The sequence below is a fragment of the Triturus cristatus genome, chromosome 6 (assembly GCF_964204655.1).
Source record: "Triturus cristatus chromosome 6, aTriCri1.1, whole genome shotgun sequence".
Lineage (NCBI taxonomy): Eukaryota > Metazoa > Chordata > Amphibia > Caudata > Salamandridae > Triturus > Triturus cristatus.
In genome coordinates, this window is record NC_140589.1 from 451,979,128 (window position 1) to 451,999,565 (window position 20,438).

Below are 20,438 nucleotides of genomic sequence, written 5' to 3' on the forward strand. Positions count from 1 at the left end.
GTAGTGAAGCGGCCGGTCGAGAGCCCCTTGCCATGATTGACCCCGACAAAAAATTTAGGGTGGAAAATTGTCTTTATTGAGGCCTGAGCCTATCCAAAGATGTAAATTGGCTATGAATTTGCCCATCTCCAAACAGACCTCCGTGGGCTACCGACCCCGCTTTTGTAGAAGCCAGATCGCCGAGCTTAAGATTAACTTTTTTCAACAATGACCTCTGCCTCTCTGTGGATAAAGCGCAGATCGCATTTCCTAGAAAAATGAGAGCACTTTGTGCCCAGCCTGAAACTGATTGCAGTGAGAGCGGGCACCAGAAGCCTTCGCGGCCTCTGCAGACTCCAGGATTTTTGTTAGAGGACCTGGTATATCCAAGCTTGATCTGGCAGGACCTCCAGGACCGATCGATAACTTTATTGGGGCCTCTAATATATTTTGCCAAGAAGGTGGCCATGTGGGGATCTATGTCTGGGGTGAGAGCCACCCTATATGCTATGCATTCGGCCCATAGGCGGGCGCGCGCCTCTTTCTCAAGTGTTTGGCGTACACTCTCCGCCACATATTTGGCGACCTTATCAGATGAAGACCATTCCGCTGACTTGGGGTGCATTAGGGGTCTAGCATGTCCAAATGGTCATCCTGGTCATTATTGGAGGGAGTGGGAGTGCAATTCGGGCGCCCGGGACAGAAAGGGCCTGGGTCCTCTTTGGAATTCCCATGGGAATCGTTGTCCACCCCTTTCGGGAAGGGGGTCTAGAGGGGTCGCCATCCGGCAGTGGGTCTAGCAGCCCCCTTGAATCATCACTAAGCCCAGATGGGATTGGCCTGGCCAAGAATGCACCCTTCAGGGGCTCGAAAGCGCTCAAGTCCATCCTTGAGTCCGCTTTACACTTTTGAGAGTGTTGAACCCTGGGCTTGGGTGGGTCTAGTGTAATGCTTAGTGGGACTGGGCAGGAATATGCGATTTGCAGTAAGCGCCGTTCTAAGGGCGCTATAGCAGAAGCCACTGCGTGCTGGATGGAAACATCCACTGCGTCACAAAATTAATCATCCAAAGGCAGGATGGCGAGGGATTCCTCCTCCACATAGTCCTTCTCCATTATACTGCAATCAGAGCACCGATGGCAGACACTGTGTAGTGGTAAATTGAGTACAACGCGTAATTTCTGTGAATATTTTGTATACACAGCAAGTTTTGTACAATTTCAGTGCGCTAAAAAATGCGTTTTTGATGAGTTCTGGGCCCACAACTCCCTATAGTTCAAAGGGTACAATCACACCTGGGCTGAGCCCTCTAGCGGCAGCACTGAGTGTGTTGTTGTGTATGTACCACTGAGTGTGTTGTCGTGTATGTAAGTGACCGCAAATGGAGAAATGCAGATCCGCACGATGACTTGTGATTCTTTTGAACACAGAAGATGCCATTATTCCGATGCAAGTGGATTTGTAAAGACGCCGCATTGGAGGTTCCCTATTAGTTTTGCTATCTATAGAGATTTACTTGCCACATTTGGAAATACCGTGTTAATAATGCCTACAAGATTCTTCCCTTCTAATCTGGAAGTTTGAGCTTCATTACACGTTGATGTCCGTGTACATCGAAAATGAGCTACACGTGGAAAGACAGACAGACAAGCCCCGAATTACAGGTGTCTGTTTCCTTTTGCTCCAGTCCTGATGAGGCCCAAACATATGGGCTGAAACGCGTCGACAATTTGGAGAAGCCCCACAAATTACGAATGAATTAAAAGAAATTGGTACACATTCTTCTTTAAGAAGAGGGTTATAGTATCCCCTTGAGTGTGTTTTCCCAGGGCTATCTATCTTGTTGTACGGATTGCTACCTGTAGTTGTTGTTTTTGTATGTATTAGCATCCGCAATATAAATTTGGGGAGTAAGTGGGGGGTAGAGGGGGGGGGGGTGTGCGTGTGTGTGTGTTTGTACTTTTTTGTATATATAATTTATGTATCGTCTCATTTAAATATAAAAATACCATTTGACTACATTTTTGCTGTTGGTTGCTTAGTTATAACAAATAAATGGACATAAATTACAGTATGTGAGGGATTTTTTTATTTCTTTTCTCTATAAAAAAAATCTTCATTTATTCATACCTCTGCATTATTGTTCATATTTTCATTGCTTGCTGGACAAAGGCTGCAGACCCCCACGTGGCGTACAAGGCTTCCAGGCACCCTGTGGTAGAATCCCGAAGGCACAAGGAGCATCGGGACCCTGATAACGTCACAAAGATGAATATGCCCTCTAATGGCCCGCCTCGCATTTTGCACTCGTGTGACCATGGAGTTAATGAACTCAAATTCTAACGAGCCGCGACGGGCGTGCTCATGTGCAGTCCTGCGGCATAAAGCAAGCAATAGTAGAAAGAACAATCAAACAATCACAAACAAAATTGCCAGACAATTCTTGGTGAAATAAAGATTGAGAGCACTTATCTGCCTGCTGGAGCAGGCAAGAAAGAGGTTGTGTGAGGAAGAGCGATGCCATATGAGGACAGATAGAGACTGATTGTTCAAGTTTTGTAGTCCCTTTCCTGTGGGTTTATGTGAAAAGTGTCCTTTTTCGCTAAATGTTGAAGTCTTCTTTAGATGAATATAGGACTGACAGTTGAGCATAATCCTTGCCTCTACTCCTGACGTAGAATTCTGTTTAGATCTTCCATGTTGAAGAAATTGTTTTTTAATTGTCCATTTAGTACTTTACTTTTCATGCTGCTTCCTTTTGGAATGTGTGCTTCACACTGCTAATGAGTTTCATCTTTTTAAAACAGTTCCTCAGTATTACCAACTTTTCTTTTTTGATTGCAGAGAAAAGTGAAATCTAAAGACTACATTGACAGGCAGAAGGAATGGGTTGCTTCCACTTTAGACCGTCTTTCACGCCATGTTGAGGTGGAAAAGAAGGAGCAGGAAGCACGGAATAGAAAGTTTTTGGTAAGGTAGCTAATGCATGGCTGATTTAAGTGTACAGTTAAAAAAAATGTTTGTTAGTGAAACTTCTGAAAATCTGAATTTATTTGAGTAAATGATCTTGCACTTTAAATAAGATTGTTTTTTCTACCCCAAATAAGACTCTTTCCTACCACTTATGCTTGTATGAAGGGCACCCTGTATGACCTGGGCATTTTGAAAACGTATACATACATAAACTTCTGAAAGGGTATGGTAGGGGATTTCCATAAATGCACTATGCAGTTGGTTAAACCACTGCAGCCCCAGTGCCCTTCAAAATGAGATACAGACTAGCTAACAGGATCACCACTGGTAGGGTGCCCTATGGTAGATAAACTGGCCGAAATGTTTTCCCTAACCCTCCCTGCCAAACATTGCAATGAAAAAAGGCTTTGTCTTTCAGTACTCTACATCCCTTCTATTGCCTTGCCTCATGATTCTTTATAAACATGGAGCCCCATATGGTTTGCCTTCTACTACAGCCATAAGTCTGAGTGTATATATGCACCCCCAATTTCAAATAGATCTCCCCTCGAACTTACCAGGATTTGAATTTTGGAACATGATAGTAACTTAAAAAACGAATCCCTTTTATCGTGAGTCTGCCCTCCATATTTTTTCTGACATGCAAGGCTGAATTGTAACAAGAATCTTACAAAGACCATAATCTTCAATTTTCAAACTGTGTAGAGTACCACCTATAACCTTTTGATTTGTTGTCGGACCGGTGATGGAGGCCACTGTACATTGCTGGAACTTTGAACACCATGCTTTGAACACCATGTACTTTCCTTTATGCTTTAACCGCTCTCTTTGCTGCGATCTTTAGCCAGGTCTCAAATGCTGTGCTCTTGGTGGTCAGATTATCACACTTTAATTCTATGAGTGACTTTGATTTCTCTTTTTACTTTTTAAGCCAGTTATTTCTCTGCCGTTGGCAGGATCTCTTTTATATAAACTTTTGTGATTGAAATAACTTTTTCAGGGTTAAATATGTATAACTTTGTTTGTCTAATTATAAGTGTCCCTTAATATTAGGAGTGCTCCTTCTAGATTCCTTTCCATTCATGATTTAGTGCTTGTATCATCAGATGCCAGATGGAAAGCTCTGTAGTCCTAGAGTGCTTCCTGTTTTGATTGTGGAAGAAAACAATCGAGACCATAGCTGGAATAACTCTTTGCAGAAATGCGTGATTACCGATAACCAAATCTTCCCTTTGTTCTTTCAGAGAATCCAATCAAATCTTTCTCCTTCTCTAGTGATTGAGGACAATGGAAAGCAGCCACACAATCACAGCCTTTTTATGACTGCATTCTTTTAGATAAGCGAGTTCAGTGGCACTCCACCTCTCCTTCAGTTCACATTCTTGGTCTATGCAGGACCGGTGTTCCTTGGCAAGCATAGAGAGTTTCTTGCCATCTTATACAAAGTTTCAGGTTAGTTGGCTTCCAGTGTGATAGACTTCAAGCCACTGATTCCTTAGCTTAGAATGTTCTCCAGGCGCCATACTGCAACTGTTCGCACCCCACAGTAGCCCAAACGCCCGTACTAGCACCTCCTATATAATAAACTGGCCTGGCGAGATTCCACACCGTCCACCAATTCTGTAAATGGGAGTAAGAGTTTATCCTGATACCAGTCCCCCACCTGCTCTATCCCAGCCTGCCAGCTGCCCCCCCACCCTTAAGGATCGACGTTCACCAGCAGTAATGTCAGGGAGAATCTCGGGACATCTGGCAATTGTGACATGCAGCATTTCCAAAACTGCAGGGCTGTAGTCTGCAGCGTCCAGGTGTATGGGACCTTAGTGGACTGATTCAGGAGTTTTGCCAACAAAAGGCATGGGCGGTGTCCTGTGTCCATCAAGTAAGTCCCCTCCTGGTTCACTTCCTCCAACCATTGGGCCATCCACTGCAGCTGTACAGCCAGCTGGTAGAGTTCAAAGTCTGGCACCCCTATTCCCCCCTCCCTCATAGAGCACTGAAGGCTTCGCAATGACACTCTTCGTCTCCCATCTCCACAGACAAGATCTCGCACCAGGGCATCCAGCGGGCGAAACCAACCCGCTGGCATTAACACTGGCAGATTGGCAAAGAAATACAAGAGGCGGGGCAGCATGACCATTTTGGTCAGGGAGACTCTGGCCATCGGAGGGAGTCTTAGGGAACTCCATAAGGCAACACTAGAGCGGAGTGAGCGGAGAGCCCTATCTAAGTTGCCCTCCTTTAGGTCATCCAGGAAATGGAAAATCTAAATACCTAAATATTTAAAGGTATCGGGGCTCCAATTTTAGGCAACGGGGAGCTCCCGGGTTCTAGGGAGCGCTCCGGCCACCAGGAACAGGTTAGTTTTGCGCCGATTGACTCGGAGACCCGATAGTGCCCCGAAGTCGTCCAATAGTCTGAAGGCAGTTTCTGAAGCCATCACCAATGTCTTTAACAATCCCCCTGCTTTTAAAACGCCACCTCCTCCCGCTCTCTGTTAATTTACCCACTCCTCATCTCCAAACAGAAAAACTGACATGTCCTCTTAACTATAGCATCACTTTAACCTTTGTTTTTGTTAGAGAATTTAAATTTTTTTTAAACATCAAGTAAGATGTCCATCACTGTGCCTGGTGTGGAGTTGGCCACAAGACTAGGCCCTGCACCTTACCGCACGCGGGCAGCTTGCCACCTCCTCCTCAGCCTGCTGCTCACAGCATTTGGCCATGCCCTGTGTGTGGTTGGTCCAGCGTTCTCTTTAAGACATTTTGTTTACTATCAGTGGGCTTACAGCCGCCTATTACTTATTAGTCTACTTCATTGTCCTTCTTACATACCTGCTTGTATGTGGTCAGCACGTAGCAGCTTGATGTGCTGAACCCTCTCATGGAGCACTACTCAAGTACTTGTTTCCTTCCACTAATTTTCTTGTGGAGGCCACTTTTTAGCTTTATCGTACTTCGTACAGATCCTGTTTTTTTTATTTTACATTCGTTAGTATTTGCAAGTGCATCACGGCAACATCTTTCTGTATTTTTTTTTTTTAGCTTTTTATTTACATTGAAACAATCTTTAACCAGACTTTGCAAGATTTTGCAATTTTCTAAATAATTGCAAACTCCGCACTTTTTTTTTTTTTTACAAAAGTGGCAACGAAATCCAGGTTAGCCGGCTAATTTTATTGGATGTTTAACTAACATGGGGAAGAAAAGCTCTGTTCTGGGACTGTGAGAGAAATGGACCACGCTCTGAGCCTCTCAATGAAGTGAGCCAGTTTTATTGATACTGATTCATGCTTTTCTTCTCAGTATTGCACATTTTGCACTCTTTTTACCCACTTTTCTCTCTCACGGGGTACGACGGTAGTTAGGGCCTTCATCTTATTTTTAACTCCTGCTATTCTAGTCGGAAATAAAGAATTCCAAGTACCATAATAATCAGCACTACCATTTTAGTTTTTTTTTCTTAGTTTCGCAAGGACTGGAGTATACTGCACAGCAAAATGGCTTTTATTCTTCAAAAGGGCTCTTTCTTGAAGTGCAAAAACCACCATGAACCTGGTGAATCACATTAGCCAGTATTCCTGGCCATACACAGAACCAAAGACGGGATATATTCTCAAAGCAAACAAGCATTGGCATAGCCAATAGGTCTCGCCTTTGGGACCTTATAAGTGTTTAGTTATCCAGCACAATATCCTTGGTGCAACAACATCAACTGTTGCATGGCTAAACACTTCTAAGGTCCCAAAGGCGAGATCTATTGGCTATGCCAATGCTTGTTTTAAAGTGCAAGATGGGCTACTGATTCACAAAACTTTCATCTTGCAATCTGCACTATTTCGTTTGGAATTGCGACAGGGCCCATACTTTAAAAAAATGTGTATTTAAAAATGCGGATTTACTCCTTTCTTCACATTTTACGGAGCGAGAGAACAGGGTGTGACAGCGCGCCTTTGATCTTATAAAATATTCAAATCAACCTAGAGCTTGACATAATTCGAGAACTGGTGTCGGGACTGGTGCGGCGTTATGCAATATTGTAGTTCCATTAAACAAAAAAGAGCACCTGATAATGCCTGCAGGAACAGGCTCTTGGAGCTAATTGCCCACAACCATCGTTATAAAAAACACACTCTTTAATGGTGGTAAGAGGAAACTATAGAACAAATGCAGCCTTTAATAGCAATATTGCAGAAAGGAAAAGCAAACTTTTTGTTGCCAGAAACTTATGACGTTCCTCTATACAGCCACCAGTGAAATCGTGGCCTCTGATTTCACTGGTGACCTTGGTAGACAAAGCATGCAGAGCTACCCTAGCGGCATGCCTCAATGTTTTCCCATGTTCTCACTGCAGACATTACGATAACCCCCATGAGACCTCGAGCCGCCAGCTCACAGGAGATGACTGTGCGAGGAAGCCAAAGCCTGGCGGAACCCTCCCAAGGGCTGTGACCGCTGCGAGATCGACAGGTCGAGGGGCGCGGGTGCAGGCAGCTTCAACTCCTGCTACAGAAAACGAACGGCTGTTTGTGATTAATTAATGATGCATGTCCATCATTTATGGGTGGAAGCCGACGTCGGTAAGAGGGTGGGATCGGATGAAAGCTTTTTGGGTCCTGTAGCCAATCAACAGTTCGGAATTCTGTGGCGTGCTAGGATTGGTTACAGAAAGAAATAGAAAAATAATCTATTTCTTTACTTTTGTTTATAGCAAAAGTAAAGAAATAGATTTTTTTTTTTTCTATTTCTTTAATTTTGCTATAATCGCGGCGCCCGCGCTTTACTTTTAATGTGCAACGGCCTGCACCTCACTTCGCTGATGTCAGGATAAACAAACAAGCACGCGAAAATAAAAAAGACGCGGGTGGTGTGCGATGTGCGCGCACCATGACGAGAGAGGGAAGCCCTATGGCGCCTCTGCTCGTCATTGTGCGCGTAACCGCAAGCTCAAGGTCAGCCAGCTTTTGGTAGGACTTTTAAAAGCCCGTTTACAAAATGTCTCGCCGAGCAGCGCATACGCTGGCTCAGGCGAGACCTAAAAATGACTTCCAAACAGAATACAAAACCCAGCATATTCTTTCATGTTTGCAGTTTATGGTAGTTAACTGCTACAATATTTGCATAGAGAAGATTTCACTTATCGGTAAACATTCACTCCAAGTGCTTACAATTTCTTTTTATTAGTTTTAAACTGTCTTTGATATAGCACGGTAACTATGTTCTGAGTTTTACTTTTTGTTCAATATTGCCCATTTATTTTTCTATGCCTCTTTTAGCAGGTATAATTTAATTTTTATTTTGACTTCTACTTGCTTTTGTCCTGAATAACTATTTTCTGTGAATCAAAAATCAAGCATATTCTTTCATGATTGTACTGGTTACTGTAGGTGCATGCCACATATTTTTTTTTTTTTATCAGTAAACTTTCAGTCCATGTTACTGAGGCTGTTTTTCTCTTATACGCCAGTGCCTGCTTATCATTATGCTTACCTTAGTTTATAGTCTTTACTTCCTAGTGATGATTTATGTTTTCGAACCACATTTAAGGTCATGTCGTCACGTTTTAAACATGTATTCTAAGTAACAAGAGCAACCCTTATGTCCCTGTGAACCGGGTAAGTACAAAGTACAAAAACAATAATCACAAGGAACTCATTTATAAACAATGATCTATCATTTGCAACTTCAGTCGTCGCTTTGAATCAATCACAGTCATAAATTTCAAAAATGACCTTGTGAGAAATGCAATATCAATCAAATGATAATGTTCATAATAAGCCCACACAAAACCTTTTTCCTTCCGGAATATACTTAACCTCAGCCAAGGTAGTTTTTTTTTAATATACAATGTTTTTATCGCAGACTTCTTATCCAAATACATATACAAAAAGATTCCTTTATTCTTGACATTTATAGTGATTTGTGACCCCAAGTGAAAGAACCATAACCTCTTATTATGTGACAAAGTGAAAAAGACTTAAAAGGTTATTGGAAAATTATATAAGGACAGATTTAATACAATTTACAATGATTCAGTCAAAGCTGTCTCTTTTATGTGTTGTCGACGGCGTTTCGACCCGCTCTAGATACGGGGTCTCTTCAGGACTGTATTTCTGGGGACTAAAAAGGATAAGGAAGTATAACTATACAATAATGAACTTTAATAATGTGGTATTAATGAAGGAATTGGGCTTAAGGGGCAAGGATTGTGGCTTACCAGTATAACGCATACATATGTCCATGTAGGATCCAGTATGTGGTTGATATGCTGGATGAAGGAATCTATCCAGACCTGAAATCAGGGAGTATAATATTTCAGTTCTTATACTAGATTCAATTATTAAAGGTGATCACTCAGGTGAATTAGAGGGTCACACTTACTTTGATTTTTCTTTATCAGAATATATCTGTTTGAGATATGGATCTTCTTATTATGAAAGGAATCTTCCACAATATAGATTCCCTGAGAGTTAAATCACTCAAGCGCCGGAATTCTGTAATATATTAATGGCTTAAATTACTGGCGAATAGCCATATTCACTGTGATTCGTTGTTGTTCGAGGCAAACTTATACCATATTTCATCAAAGCCAGACTTACTTAATCTCACTCGCCTGTCCTCTTGTTAATAGGAAGAGGATCTTCTTACATTAGTTGTCCTTCAGTGGTTAATCACTCTAAGGCGCTGACCCACTGAAATTAATTAAACGTGAGGTTAGCACGGGATCTGCAATATCTAATATTGTCAATTACCAAATCTCCATAGGCATATATGGCGCCAAACTTATTTAATTACAGTCGCCCAATCCACAATCGAATTGCTTCTGTGTTGATTCCGGCTGATAAAATCCCGCTATGTTACCCGGAAATGGACAATCCCTATATATGCGATACTATGTATTCCTCGCAAGTAAAGAGACGGCGAGATTGACGGCCATCTTTTAATGGTAATACGGATCATTTTATCGTATTGGTAGACTGTTTAACTATTTCCTACTTGCGCTGATCTTCTTCTTAATGTCAGTATACTATCGAACTGTGTATTACTCGCAAATAAAAAGACGGCGAGAATGGCGGCCATCTTATAGTAGTAATATAGATCCTTTTACCGCATATAAGCTATCAGATAGTGTGTTATACGATGGGTCATATTGATTAACTGTTTACTATTTATACTGGCGCTGATCTTCTTCTTAATCTCAGCATAATTTTCAGACCCTATTTGGTACATATTGAAAATGATTGGCTAGGTGTATAGCAATAACGATAGCGGACGCCATCTTAAAATGATTGATGGATTCCTTCATTGAACAACACCAGTTTATACATCTTCGTCTGCAACTTAAGATAATATATATTTCGCATAACACACCAATGATGGTCATCTATACAGTGACATATTGAATTACACCATACAACAATAGTGTCATATATCGGCAAGTATAAAGGACAGAAATTTCTCAATCAAAGGACCAGTATGTTGTATTAACTAATCGATCTAGATTAATATTCTATATTTAGTCTACTATAAAACATGCAGTGTGCCAAAGTACTACAGTGAAAATTAAAATGATTTTTTTATTCACTATTCTTACATCGTTATCCTCCAATCCACAGTCATTTAGGAATGTATCTACAATCGTTGTTATTACTGACATTCCTTAGGATTACAAAGCACTCTTGAGAGGCGACACTGTATACAGTATTTTCTCATAGCATTATCATTGTGTATACCGTTCTTCCTAATCTATGACAGAGCCCTGTCTGATAAGTGAGATATAGCCCACAGAGGAATTATCAGTGTAGGCTTATAAATCTCCGCCACTCTTCAAGACTGTTCAAACCATCACGAATGGATCCACACTTGTCGATCCATTTACATTCCAGCGCTTGTAAAATGAGCGAGATATCACCACCTCTAGGTGGCATTTTAGCTTTCTCTACCACCTGCCATCGCACATCATTGGCAGAATGGCCTTTCTCCATATAATGATCCACCAGTGGTGCATTTGTCACTTGACAGCGAATACGGCTCCTATGTTGGCCGATCCGTGCTTTTACCGGTTGAGTAGTCTGCCCTATGTAAATCAATTCACACGGGCACCAGATAAAATAGATAACGTTCGTTGTGGCACAATTGGTCAAATCATACAGTTTCACATTAACATTTTCATGCGTGAAAAATTTGGTTTCCATAGTAAAACTACAGGCTACACAATTACCACATTTATAATGACCTGTGGGAGCTGGTAATGACCATAAATCTTGTATGGTCCTTTTGTTCTGGTATATACTGGTATCTGAATGGACCAGATGATCTCTAATGTTTTTACTTTTTTTTAAAGAAAACATAGGCATTTGCCGACAGGAATCAAGAGTATTTAATGTGGACCAATGTCTTTTAATGGTCTTCTGTATTTGTGTGCTCAACGGACAAAAAGTGGTAACACACACAGTTTTTTTCATACTTTCTATAGTTGTTTTATCTAGCAACACCTCCCGGGGGCTGAACCAGGCTCTTTTCATTGAGGTTTTCACTAATCTTTTCGGATAGCCTCTCTCACGTAACCTGGAGCTCAATATATTGGCTTCCATGAAAAAATCTTCCTTTTCTGTGCAATTTCGCCTTAACCTCAAAAATTGGCCATATGGTAGGCCATCTTTGAGGGACCTTGGATGAAAGGTGGTATACTGCAATAAGGTGTTCCTGTCTGTGGGTTTACGATACAACGTTACATTCAAACGATTTTCCCGACATCTTATTTTCAGGTCCAAAAATGGTACCGTTTCTTTGTTTTTATAGTATGCAAAAGTCAATGCTGTTTGACATGTATGTAAGTACGTGACAAATGAATCTAAATCTTCCTCAATTCCAACCCAGATAAAGAAAATATCATCAATATAACGCTTCCAACACCTTATATTTGTGTGGAAGGGATTGTTGACATTATTGATGTATTTATCTTCTAGGTCCCCGACATAGAGATTTGCTTGATTTGGGGCAAAAATTGCACCCATAGATGTTCCTGAACATTGCTGGTAATAGTCTAAACTAAACTTAAAGTAGTTTTTTGTCAATGCAATTTTCAGCAGGTCAATGATAAATTCAGTAGAAACCTCAACCGGTGCCGGTCGATTATCTAGAATATGTTTTATGACCTCAATACTCTGCTGTTGGGGAATATTCGTGTATAACAAATTGATATCCATAGTGACCAAAGTCTCTTTCATGGGGTTATATTCCATACCCTCAACCAAGTTGATCATATAGGTACTATCCCTGACATAAGTGGATAGAATAGGGACATATTCCTTGATGAAACTATTGATATAGTAACCCAATGGTTCCATAACTGACCCACATCCTGAAAGGATTGGTCTTCCTGGAGGATTTTCAATGTCCTTATGTACTTTCGGTAAAGTGTATAGGACAGGAGTCCTTGGACAACTTTTATTTAGGAAGTCAAATTCCAATTTTGTTAGAAAACCTTCATCTAGTCCTTTTGTAGTGACTAGCTGTATCGACTTCTGAACATCCTTGAGGGGATCACGAGGCAGTTTTTTATAATGGTCTATGTTACTGATTTGTCTCATTATTTCTGCCTCATATTTAGTTCTTTCTTGGATTATGATCCCACCACCTTTATCAGCTGGTTTCAAAATAATCTTTTCATTGTTCTTTAATGAAATCAGGGCATCCCGTTCAAGTTTGGTAATATTAAAGGGAGTGAATTTTTTATGTTCTTTTAATTTCAAGATGTCTTCTAATACTCCTTTTTCAAATGGCAAGATTTCAGGTGGCATCATGCTGTTGGTGGGTATAAAGGTAGATTTGGGGCGCATCTGCGATCTAGAAGAAGGTAGAGTTTCTTCACGATCACTAAAGAAGACTCTAAGTCGTAAGGTCCTAAAAAATTTGTGTAGTTCTGTTTGCAACTTAAAGATATCTGTTGTTTCTGTCAAGACAAACGATAGACCCTTACTTAAAAGTGATAGTTCATGATTATTCATTATGTGAGTAGACAAATTGAAAACTGTTATAGTACCCTCCTCATTCTGATATACTGGATCTGTAGGAACAATTGTATCCATATTAGTTGATTTTCCAATATTATCGATCAATGAATGTTGGACTACCTCCTCAGTGCCACTGTCCATCATACCGTCAGAATTCATATTCTGTTCCTGTCCTCTTTCTTTTTCACAGGTCACTAACTCTCTGGGCCCCATGTGTAATATTGGCGGCGCGTTTGTCTTTATCCGGCAAATTGGTGCCAAACACTTCTCTGATTCCGGTTGGCACCCTTGCCCCTCTGTACCTGTCCTAAAAAAGGCTGCTGTTGTTTCCTTGGTTGTTCACTTGTACCTTCACCTGCGTCATCCGAGGATTCAAACATGGGCATCAAACTTTACCCCAAGAGGTGCATGTCAAAAATTAATTTTGAAATGCGGAAACATGCTTTTTTTTATTTTGGTAATCAATTTGATTGATTTTTGTGAAAAACGAGCACAAAGAAATATAAGAACAGAAACATAAGAGCAGCAGAAAGTGGAAGCAGTAGTGCACTTCAGAGGCATAACGATAATATGACAGCAAGTACGTCCTGGATATTCATGAGCATAGAGGTAAACCGGGTAACGCCCACCATGGCCCGATCACCCCGGAAGACCTCAATCCTCTATCACCCCCACCCATTTGCCCCACATTTTGTGGTACTGCTTTGGGCATCCCCTGGCTGCTGCGTACAAGGGTTTTTCCTGCGCCGCACAACAGTCCAACCCCCCTGCGCCATCTGGCTAGGGTGAGCGCCGTCTGGCTCAGCCAGCTCGCCGCAATGTCTCTCTTGGCCACCATCATGGCTGTGTTTAGAAAGAGTTTTTCGGTCCGAGATCCATCCAGCTCCTCGGTGACCTCCAAGAGTACATTTAGTGGGTTAAGGGGGAACCTCCCAGCACAGGACCTCGATGAGTTCTCCGACCACTGATTTGCAAAAGCGTGTGACTACAGAGCAACGCCATCCCATGTTGTAAAAATTAGCTTGTGGTTCACTACAATGGGGGCATGATGCGTCGGACCTGAGCCCTGTGTGGTGGAGGTGCAGAGGTGTAAGGTAGGCGGCGTGGAGATATTATATTTGGACTAAGCGGAGCCTTGCTGAAGCTGTGATTGTTTTAGGTGACATTAGCGCGTACCTCCAGTCGTCATCCTCCAAGGCCCTGAGCCATCCCTCCCAGCAATCTGAGGCGGTGCAGTGCACTGGGAGTGTGATTTGTGAGGGAGTGGTAAATGCAGGAAATCCCCCCCCCCCCCCCCCTCCCCCCCTTTCCCCAGGTTGCCAGCCATGATTTAGGCTTCGGGTGGACTGTATTCAGGTAGGGAGGTGCCTTCTGAGATGTGGGAGTGGAGGGCGTGGCACAACTACAAGTAGCGATAAAACTGTGAAGGATGCAGGGAATGTCGGGTCTGCAGGTCTTGGAAAGTTCGCAGACGGTCCCCTCCCCATAAGTCTCCCACCTGCGAGATCCCAATGAGATCCTGTTCGAAGAGACAACGCATGGAGGCACCAGGGACCCGACTGCGCTGGCTCTGCCAAAAAGAGCAGAACGTCATCTGCCTAAAGTGCAATTTTGTCCTCCCCACCCATGCACCCCCCCTCCCCCCCCCCCCCCCCCAACCAGGCCATTTCTACCCCATAATCTGTGCGTCCGATCGTATAAGGCCCCTCAGGCCCGCCCCCTTCCTTCACCATTGTACAAATATTCCTCTAAAATCAGCCGAACTACGAATTCCAATTTACTCACCTGTTATCAGGAGAGAACCCAGGGCTGCATCTGTTAGCCCAGCACTGACCCTGAAAAGTAATTCTAAGCGTACTTACCAGTAACTTGTATTTCCTTCCATAGGAATCCATTGTGTGGTTTTCACCAGAAAAGTTTCTAAGTGTCCATTTTTGAAACTTACAAATATTCCTCTAAAATCAGCCGAACTACGAATTCCGATTTATTCGCGTGTTATCAGGAGAGAACCCAGGGCTGCATCTTTTAGCCCCGCACTGACCCTGAAAAGTAATTGTAAGCGTACTTACTAGTAACTTGTATTTCCTTCCATAGGAATCCATTGTGTGGTTTTCGCCAGAAAAGTTTCTTAGGGCCATATGTAGGAAGCCCAATACCGGTCGGTAACGGCCGATTTTCGGTAAATATCCCGTTACCGACCGGTATTCAGGCTTTTGGTATGTAGGGGGCACATTTCAGGATTCGGTAATTTACCGAATCGGTAAATACCGAATCCTGAAATGATATGTAGGGGGAGTGTGTGGTTGTTGTGGGGATTCGTTATTTACCACCAACTAAAAGTTGGTGGTAAATGACGAATAGCTGGAAAAAAGCATTTCTTTACACTTAGAAGTGTGCAATGTGGCAGACATACATGCCCTTAGGGCATGTATGTGTGCCACATGTGCACACATGCAGGAATCAGGGGTGCAACAGGGTGTCACTGTGACACCCTGCCACCCTTGATTGTGCTCCCCCCATTACCGAATCGGTATTTACCGATTCGGTAATGGTAACTGGCTTCCCATTGATTCCTATGGGCCTCCTGGCCCATAGGAATCAATGGGAAGCCAGTTACCATTACCGAATCGGTAAATACCGATTCTAAATTACCGACCCATTGCGAATCTGTAAATATTACCAATGGATTACCTACATATCATTTACCACTTCATAAATACCGAATCGGTAAAATTCGGTATTTATGAAGTGGTAAATGTTAGGCTACCCACATATGGCCTTAAGTGTCTATTTTCACAAACTAAAAATATTCCTAAAATATTGTCTGTATGACTTAAACACATTCTTTCAACTGTTTACAGGAGATTGACCAGTGCTGGATCCAGGATCCACCACTGAGTAAGAAAAAGTAACGATAACACTACTTGCCTGCTAAGTGAATTTTCTGCCATAGGATAACATTGGTGAATCTATGTGAAAAATGTTCCAATTGTCAACTTTTAAAATACAATAATATTCCTTAAAAATCACTACTGTAACCAAAAGGCTTTTACTCAACTGTTTACAGGAGATGTCCAAGGACTGAATCTAGGATGCAGTCCTCTGGTTAGAAAAGTAATCCATAAAGTAACTAATTTGCATAATTGCATTTGACTAGAAATTCATATTGAGCTCAATGTTGCATTGTGTTTGAAATTGTGTTGCCCATTGCAACAACTGTAACTACTGTACTTAAAAGTCTATTGCCTATTTGCAAAGTATTTAAACTAAAGTAATTCATTCTGAGAAATTATATTTTGTATTGTAATGTATAATCTACAAATAAACAGTTTACAAAATGTAGTAAATCAGTATCAAAATAATCAGTATAACAATTAATACATTAAAAATGGTCATTTACAAAACCTTTGAAATTCACTGAAAAAAACATAGGTTTCAGGCCTGATATAGTTAGGAATTAGCATTTAAAAAACCTTTGAAATTCACTGAAAAAAACCATAGGTTTTAGGGGTGTTATAGCTAGCTGGACATTTCACTCGAACAAAACCATTGAAATTCTTCCGATATAGTTAGTTGTACTAACTACATCTCGCGCGCCCGCAATCTACTGCTGATGATGTCACATATTGCATCATTCATGACATGGTCAGTGACATCAATGATGACATCTCAAATGACATCAGTGATGACATCATCCAGAGAATGTGGTTTGGTTCGTTATTTAAATCTGTAATATATATCTAGCAATTTGCACTGAAGAATGAGTGGATATATAAATATAAATATCTGGATGGAGGATTTAGTAGCAGTGTGATTGACTGTTTACTTGACTAATTTATAGTGTCTCACTAAATATATTGGATAGTGACTAAACTGTGTGAATATCTGTATCACTTTGTCAGTTGTTGTGTAAACTGCTGCACTAGTTGGTTACTAGCTACGTGAAAGTCTATTCAGACAAGTGGCGTGCCATTTCTATCGCTAGAGATGTGGGAACACAGAATACTCGAACCTTTGTTATTACCAACTGGATTCTCTACATTTGTGGCTTCCAAATGTAGGCCAGGGTGCAAGAAAGACATTTTGCGAAATGCCCTCTAATTCACATTATGGCCTGGCTCACCACAAATTCAGAGGTGAACAAATTGACACTCTTCATAAACTCTAACTTTTGTGCATTTCAGAAATACATAGATATCCCTCATACCCATTTCTCCTTCTTTAGAATTTGCTTCATGAATTGCTGCATAGTCGATACAGAATGAAAAAATAATTGGAAGGTGTAGCTCAGTTGTTTTGTTGACTCTGGATATTGCGCGTTTTTGGAGAACCTACAAACCTTATCTGTCACTGTGACCAGAAGGGGGTGTGTGATATAATGAAAAATGTCCTAGCTATCGTAACAGAAAGTTTCAGTTCTATTAAGGACTGTGAGGCGAGGATTATGCTGTACTTTCTTCACTTTTATTTTTCAGCAGCCATTTTGTAAACCTTCAGAAACCACATTTCCCAGAACACCAGGGAAATTGGGAAAATAAAGAACAGACAACAAGTCCATAACTGTACTCAGCCAATCAGGAGCCAGCATATTGCCCTTCCTCAGTGTCCAGGTCGCCATCTTCCATCGCGCGACTCACGCCACTTGTCTCTGCTTATGGGTCCTGTTTGCCCGAACCTGCTCCTGGAATTAAAGAAATTGGATCAGTACCGCAGAAACTACAATTATAGACTGCACCATCCAGTCTTTCAACATTTAACTCTGAGAAGAGCATGCTCAGAAGTGCAACTAATAACTGTTTAGAAGAAACCGTGGATCATGCCTCTAATTACCGTTTCCCAACATACAAATGTCATCATTTCAGGAACACCTTACTTACTCTCTACGGACGGGACACCCAGAGCATCTCTGCGGGTGCGATAATCCTCGCCTCCGAGTCCTTAATAGAATTTAATAGAATTGAAACTTTGCGTTACAATAGCTATGACATTTTCAATTCTATGTCAAGACCGGATGCTTCGGATTATGCTAGTTTAAAGCTTACTTACAACTAAAAAAAAGCCATGTCAATAATAGGCTTGATGTAGAATCTCTTGAAGGTTGAGTCCAACGACCAGTCTGCTGCATTCATTATGTCCACCAAACGTGACCCTACTGAGAAGGCCTTGAATGCCAATGCTCCTCTAGCCTATTGAGTGCCAAAACTTCACAGGTCGATGTCTGCCTCCTGTATGACCCACCACACCCAATGAGCAATCGTGGTTGACTAAACCGCCTTATGAGGTTTCCTGAGAGCAATCAACAGTTGCTTTTTTCCCGGAGGTCTTTGCTCTGAAGTTATTTTCTCATAAGCTTTCAAGCATTGCACAACACGCAACGTTGGAAAATCCGGGAAAGCAGGGTACTCTATTACCCATGTATGACTCTTGGTTCTTCGACAGATCGTGAAAGAAACCCCTATTGGGGGAAAAAATCCTGCCGGTAATATCCAGGGCCCTAACATCTGAAACTTGTCTACATGAGATGAAACAGAGAAGCATTGCCAGCTTAGCCGACAATTCCTTATGTGACAAAAAAATTATTTGGTTACTATGATAAAAACAGGTTAAGGACCTTATTAACGTCCTACAGTGCATAATATCACGGATCTGGAGGAAGAGATAATCTGATCCCTCTCAAGAGACGACATCCAAATGGATGTTCCCCACCTGGACTTTTTCCACCAGAACACGCCCTGCTGAAATAGCTGACCGCAAAGTATTGATAGAGCGATAGGCCAGTTCCTGCTGGGCCAAGTCCGCTAGAAAGTTTATGATCTGCACTACATCTGCGCCCACGGGATCACTACACCGTCGCACACACCAACGGTACCATCGTCTCCAGGCTGATCGGTATCGCTTGACCGTGCCATCTGACCATGCCATCTGACAAGAGGACGCCAGCGAACGATGAAAGGCCTGGGATCGACAATCTACCCCTGTAATCCTCCACGCCATCAGGTACAGTGACCCTTCCAGAACCATCTGATGAGGTGTTTGATTTGAGTCGAGAAGCAACTCTTGAAAGTGGGGGAGACAGATTGGAGAATTCCAAGAAAGTTCCAGTAGAACCAGAAACCTGACTTGCGATCTCCTAATCGTAGTGATGAGAACCATTTCCGTGCGCAGCCACCTGATCTGAGCTGAAGCCCTCGTGATCATTATAAATGCCGGGAAAGCCTATGCTCGTTCCTGTGCCCAATCTTGCAGGAAAGCATCTGTGGCTTCTGCCAGAGGATCCGGCCTCCAACTGAAGAACCAGGCGATCTAATGATCCAGTCTGGAGGCAAAGAAATCCACAGAAAAAGGTCCCCAAAGGTCTTGCAGCATTGCAACAACATCTGGATGCAACTTCCAAAGACTGGAGTTTTGAATGGTGAGAGTGCCAGTCTGCCACCTGATTCTCCCATCCCGGGAGGTACCCTGCTGTCACCGAAATCTGGTGGTCGAGGCAGAACTACCAGAAATTTGTTGCCAGGTCCGAAAGAACCTTCGATCGAGTACCGCCTAGGTGATTTATGTACCTGACCGCCGAGATGTTGTCCATCTTGAAAAGGACGCTCGATTGAATACTGTACTGCGAAGGAGCCCGCTAGCAGCTCTAAACAGTTGATATGCAGTGCCTGTTTCTTCGGCGACCAAGAACCTCCTTTGGAGAAATCCCCACACCGGAGGCTCAACCTGCCCTGCTGGTGTCTGACTCTATAACCAGGTTTGGAGTGGAGCCAAATATCTTGCGGCCGTTCCATGCTTCCATGTGCGTAAGCCACTAGTGAATCTCCCCCCTGTGCCTCTTCGGACAGGGCTACTGGTCAGAGTACGGAAGACCTTTCCGCAAATGCATCGCCTTCAGTCCCTGCAAGACCAATAATGTAGCGGTCCCGGCCTGGATGGAGTCCGACAACCGCCCCACTAGCCAGGCAATCTGCCTGAGAGGTACTCTGTTTGCCGAGCATCCTGCGAAGCTCGTGTCGGATCTTGGACAATTTCCTTGAAGGCAGGCTGAGAGAAACCTCGATAGTCTACAATGAATCCCAAAAATGTAGCCTTTGGAGCTGGAACCAGTTGGGATTTCTTGACATTGATGACCAAACCGAGCCCCTTCAACAGGTCGATTGCATGTTGCAACTGCAGCCACAGCTGCTGTGGGTCATGTGCCAACAGAAGCATGTCATCGAGGTAAACCATAAGGTGTATTCCCTGCGCTCTGAGGTGTTCCACACCTGGTCTGAGTACCTTTGTGAAACACCACGGAGCGGAGGAAAGCCTGTAAGGTAGAGTGATGTAGTGGTAGGCTTTCTGTTGCCAAAGAAACTGTGGGAATCTCCAGTGTGCAAGGAAAATTGGTATGGCCAAGTAGGCATCTTTTAGGTCCAAACCATCCAATAGTTTGTTCGCAACACGTCCTGCAAGAGGTGAATCCCCTCCATTT

The 20,438-nt window shown here is 42.5% G+C and overlaps 1 protein-coding gene across 1 annotated transcript in view; it reads left to right on the forward strand.

Moving 5' to 3' along the window:
* Positions 1 to 20,438, forward strand: part of ZNF451 (zinc finger protein 451) — a 641,645-nt gene that overhangs the window by 57,324 nt on the left and 563,883 nt on the right. The window contains exon 3 of the mRNA XM_085610887.1: positions 2,824 to 2,949. Within this exon, the coding sequence (XP_085467013.1) occupies positions 2,824 to 2,949 (126 nt within the window). The remainder of the gene's footprint in view (positions 1 to 2,823; positions 2,950 to 20,438) is intronic.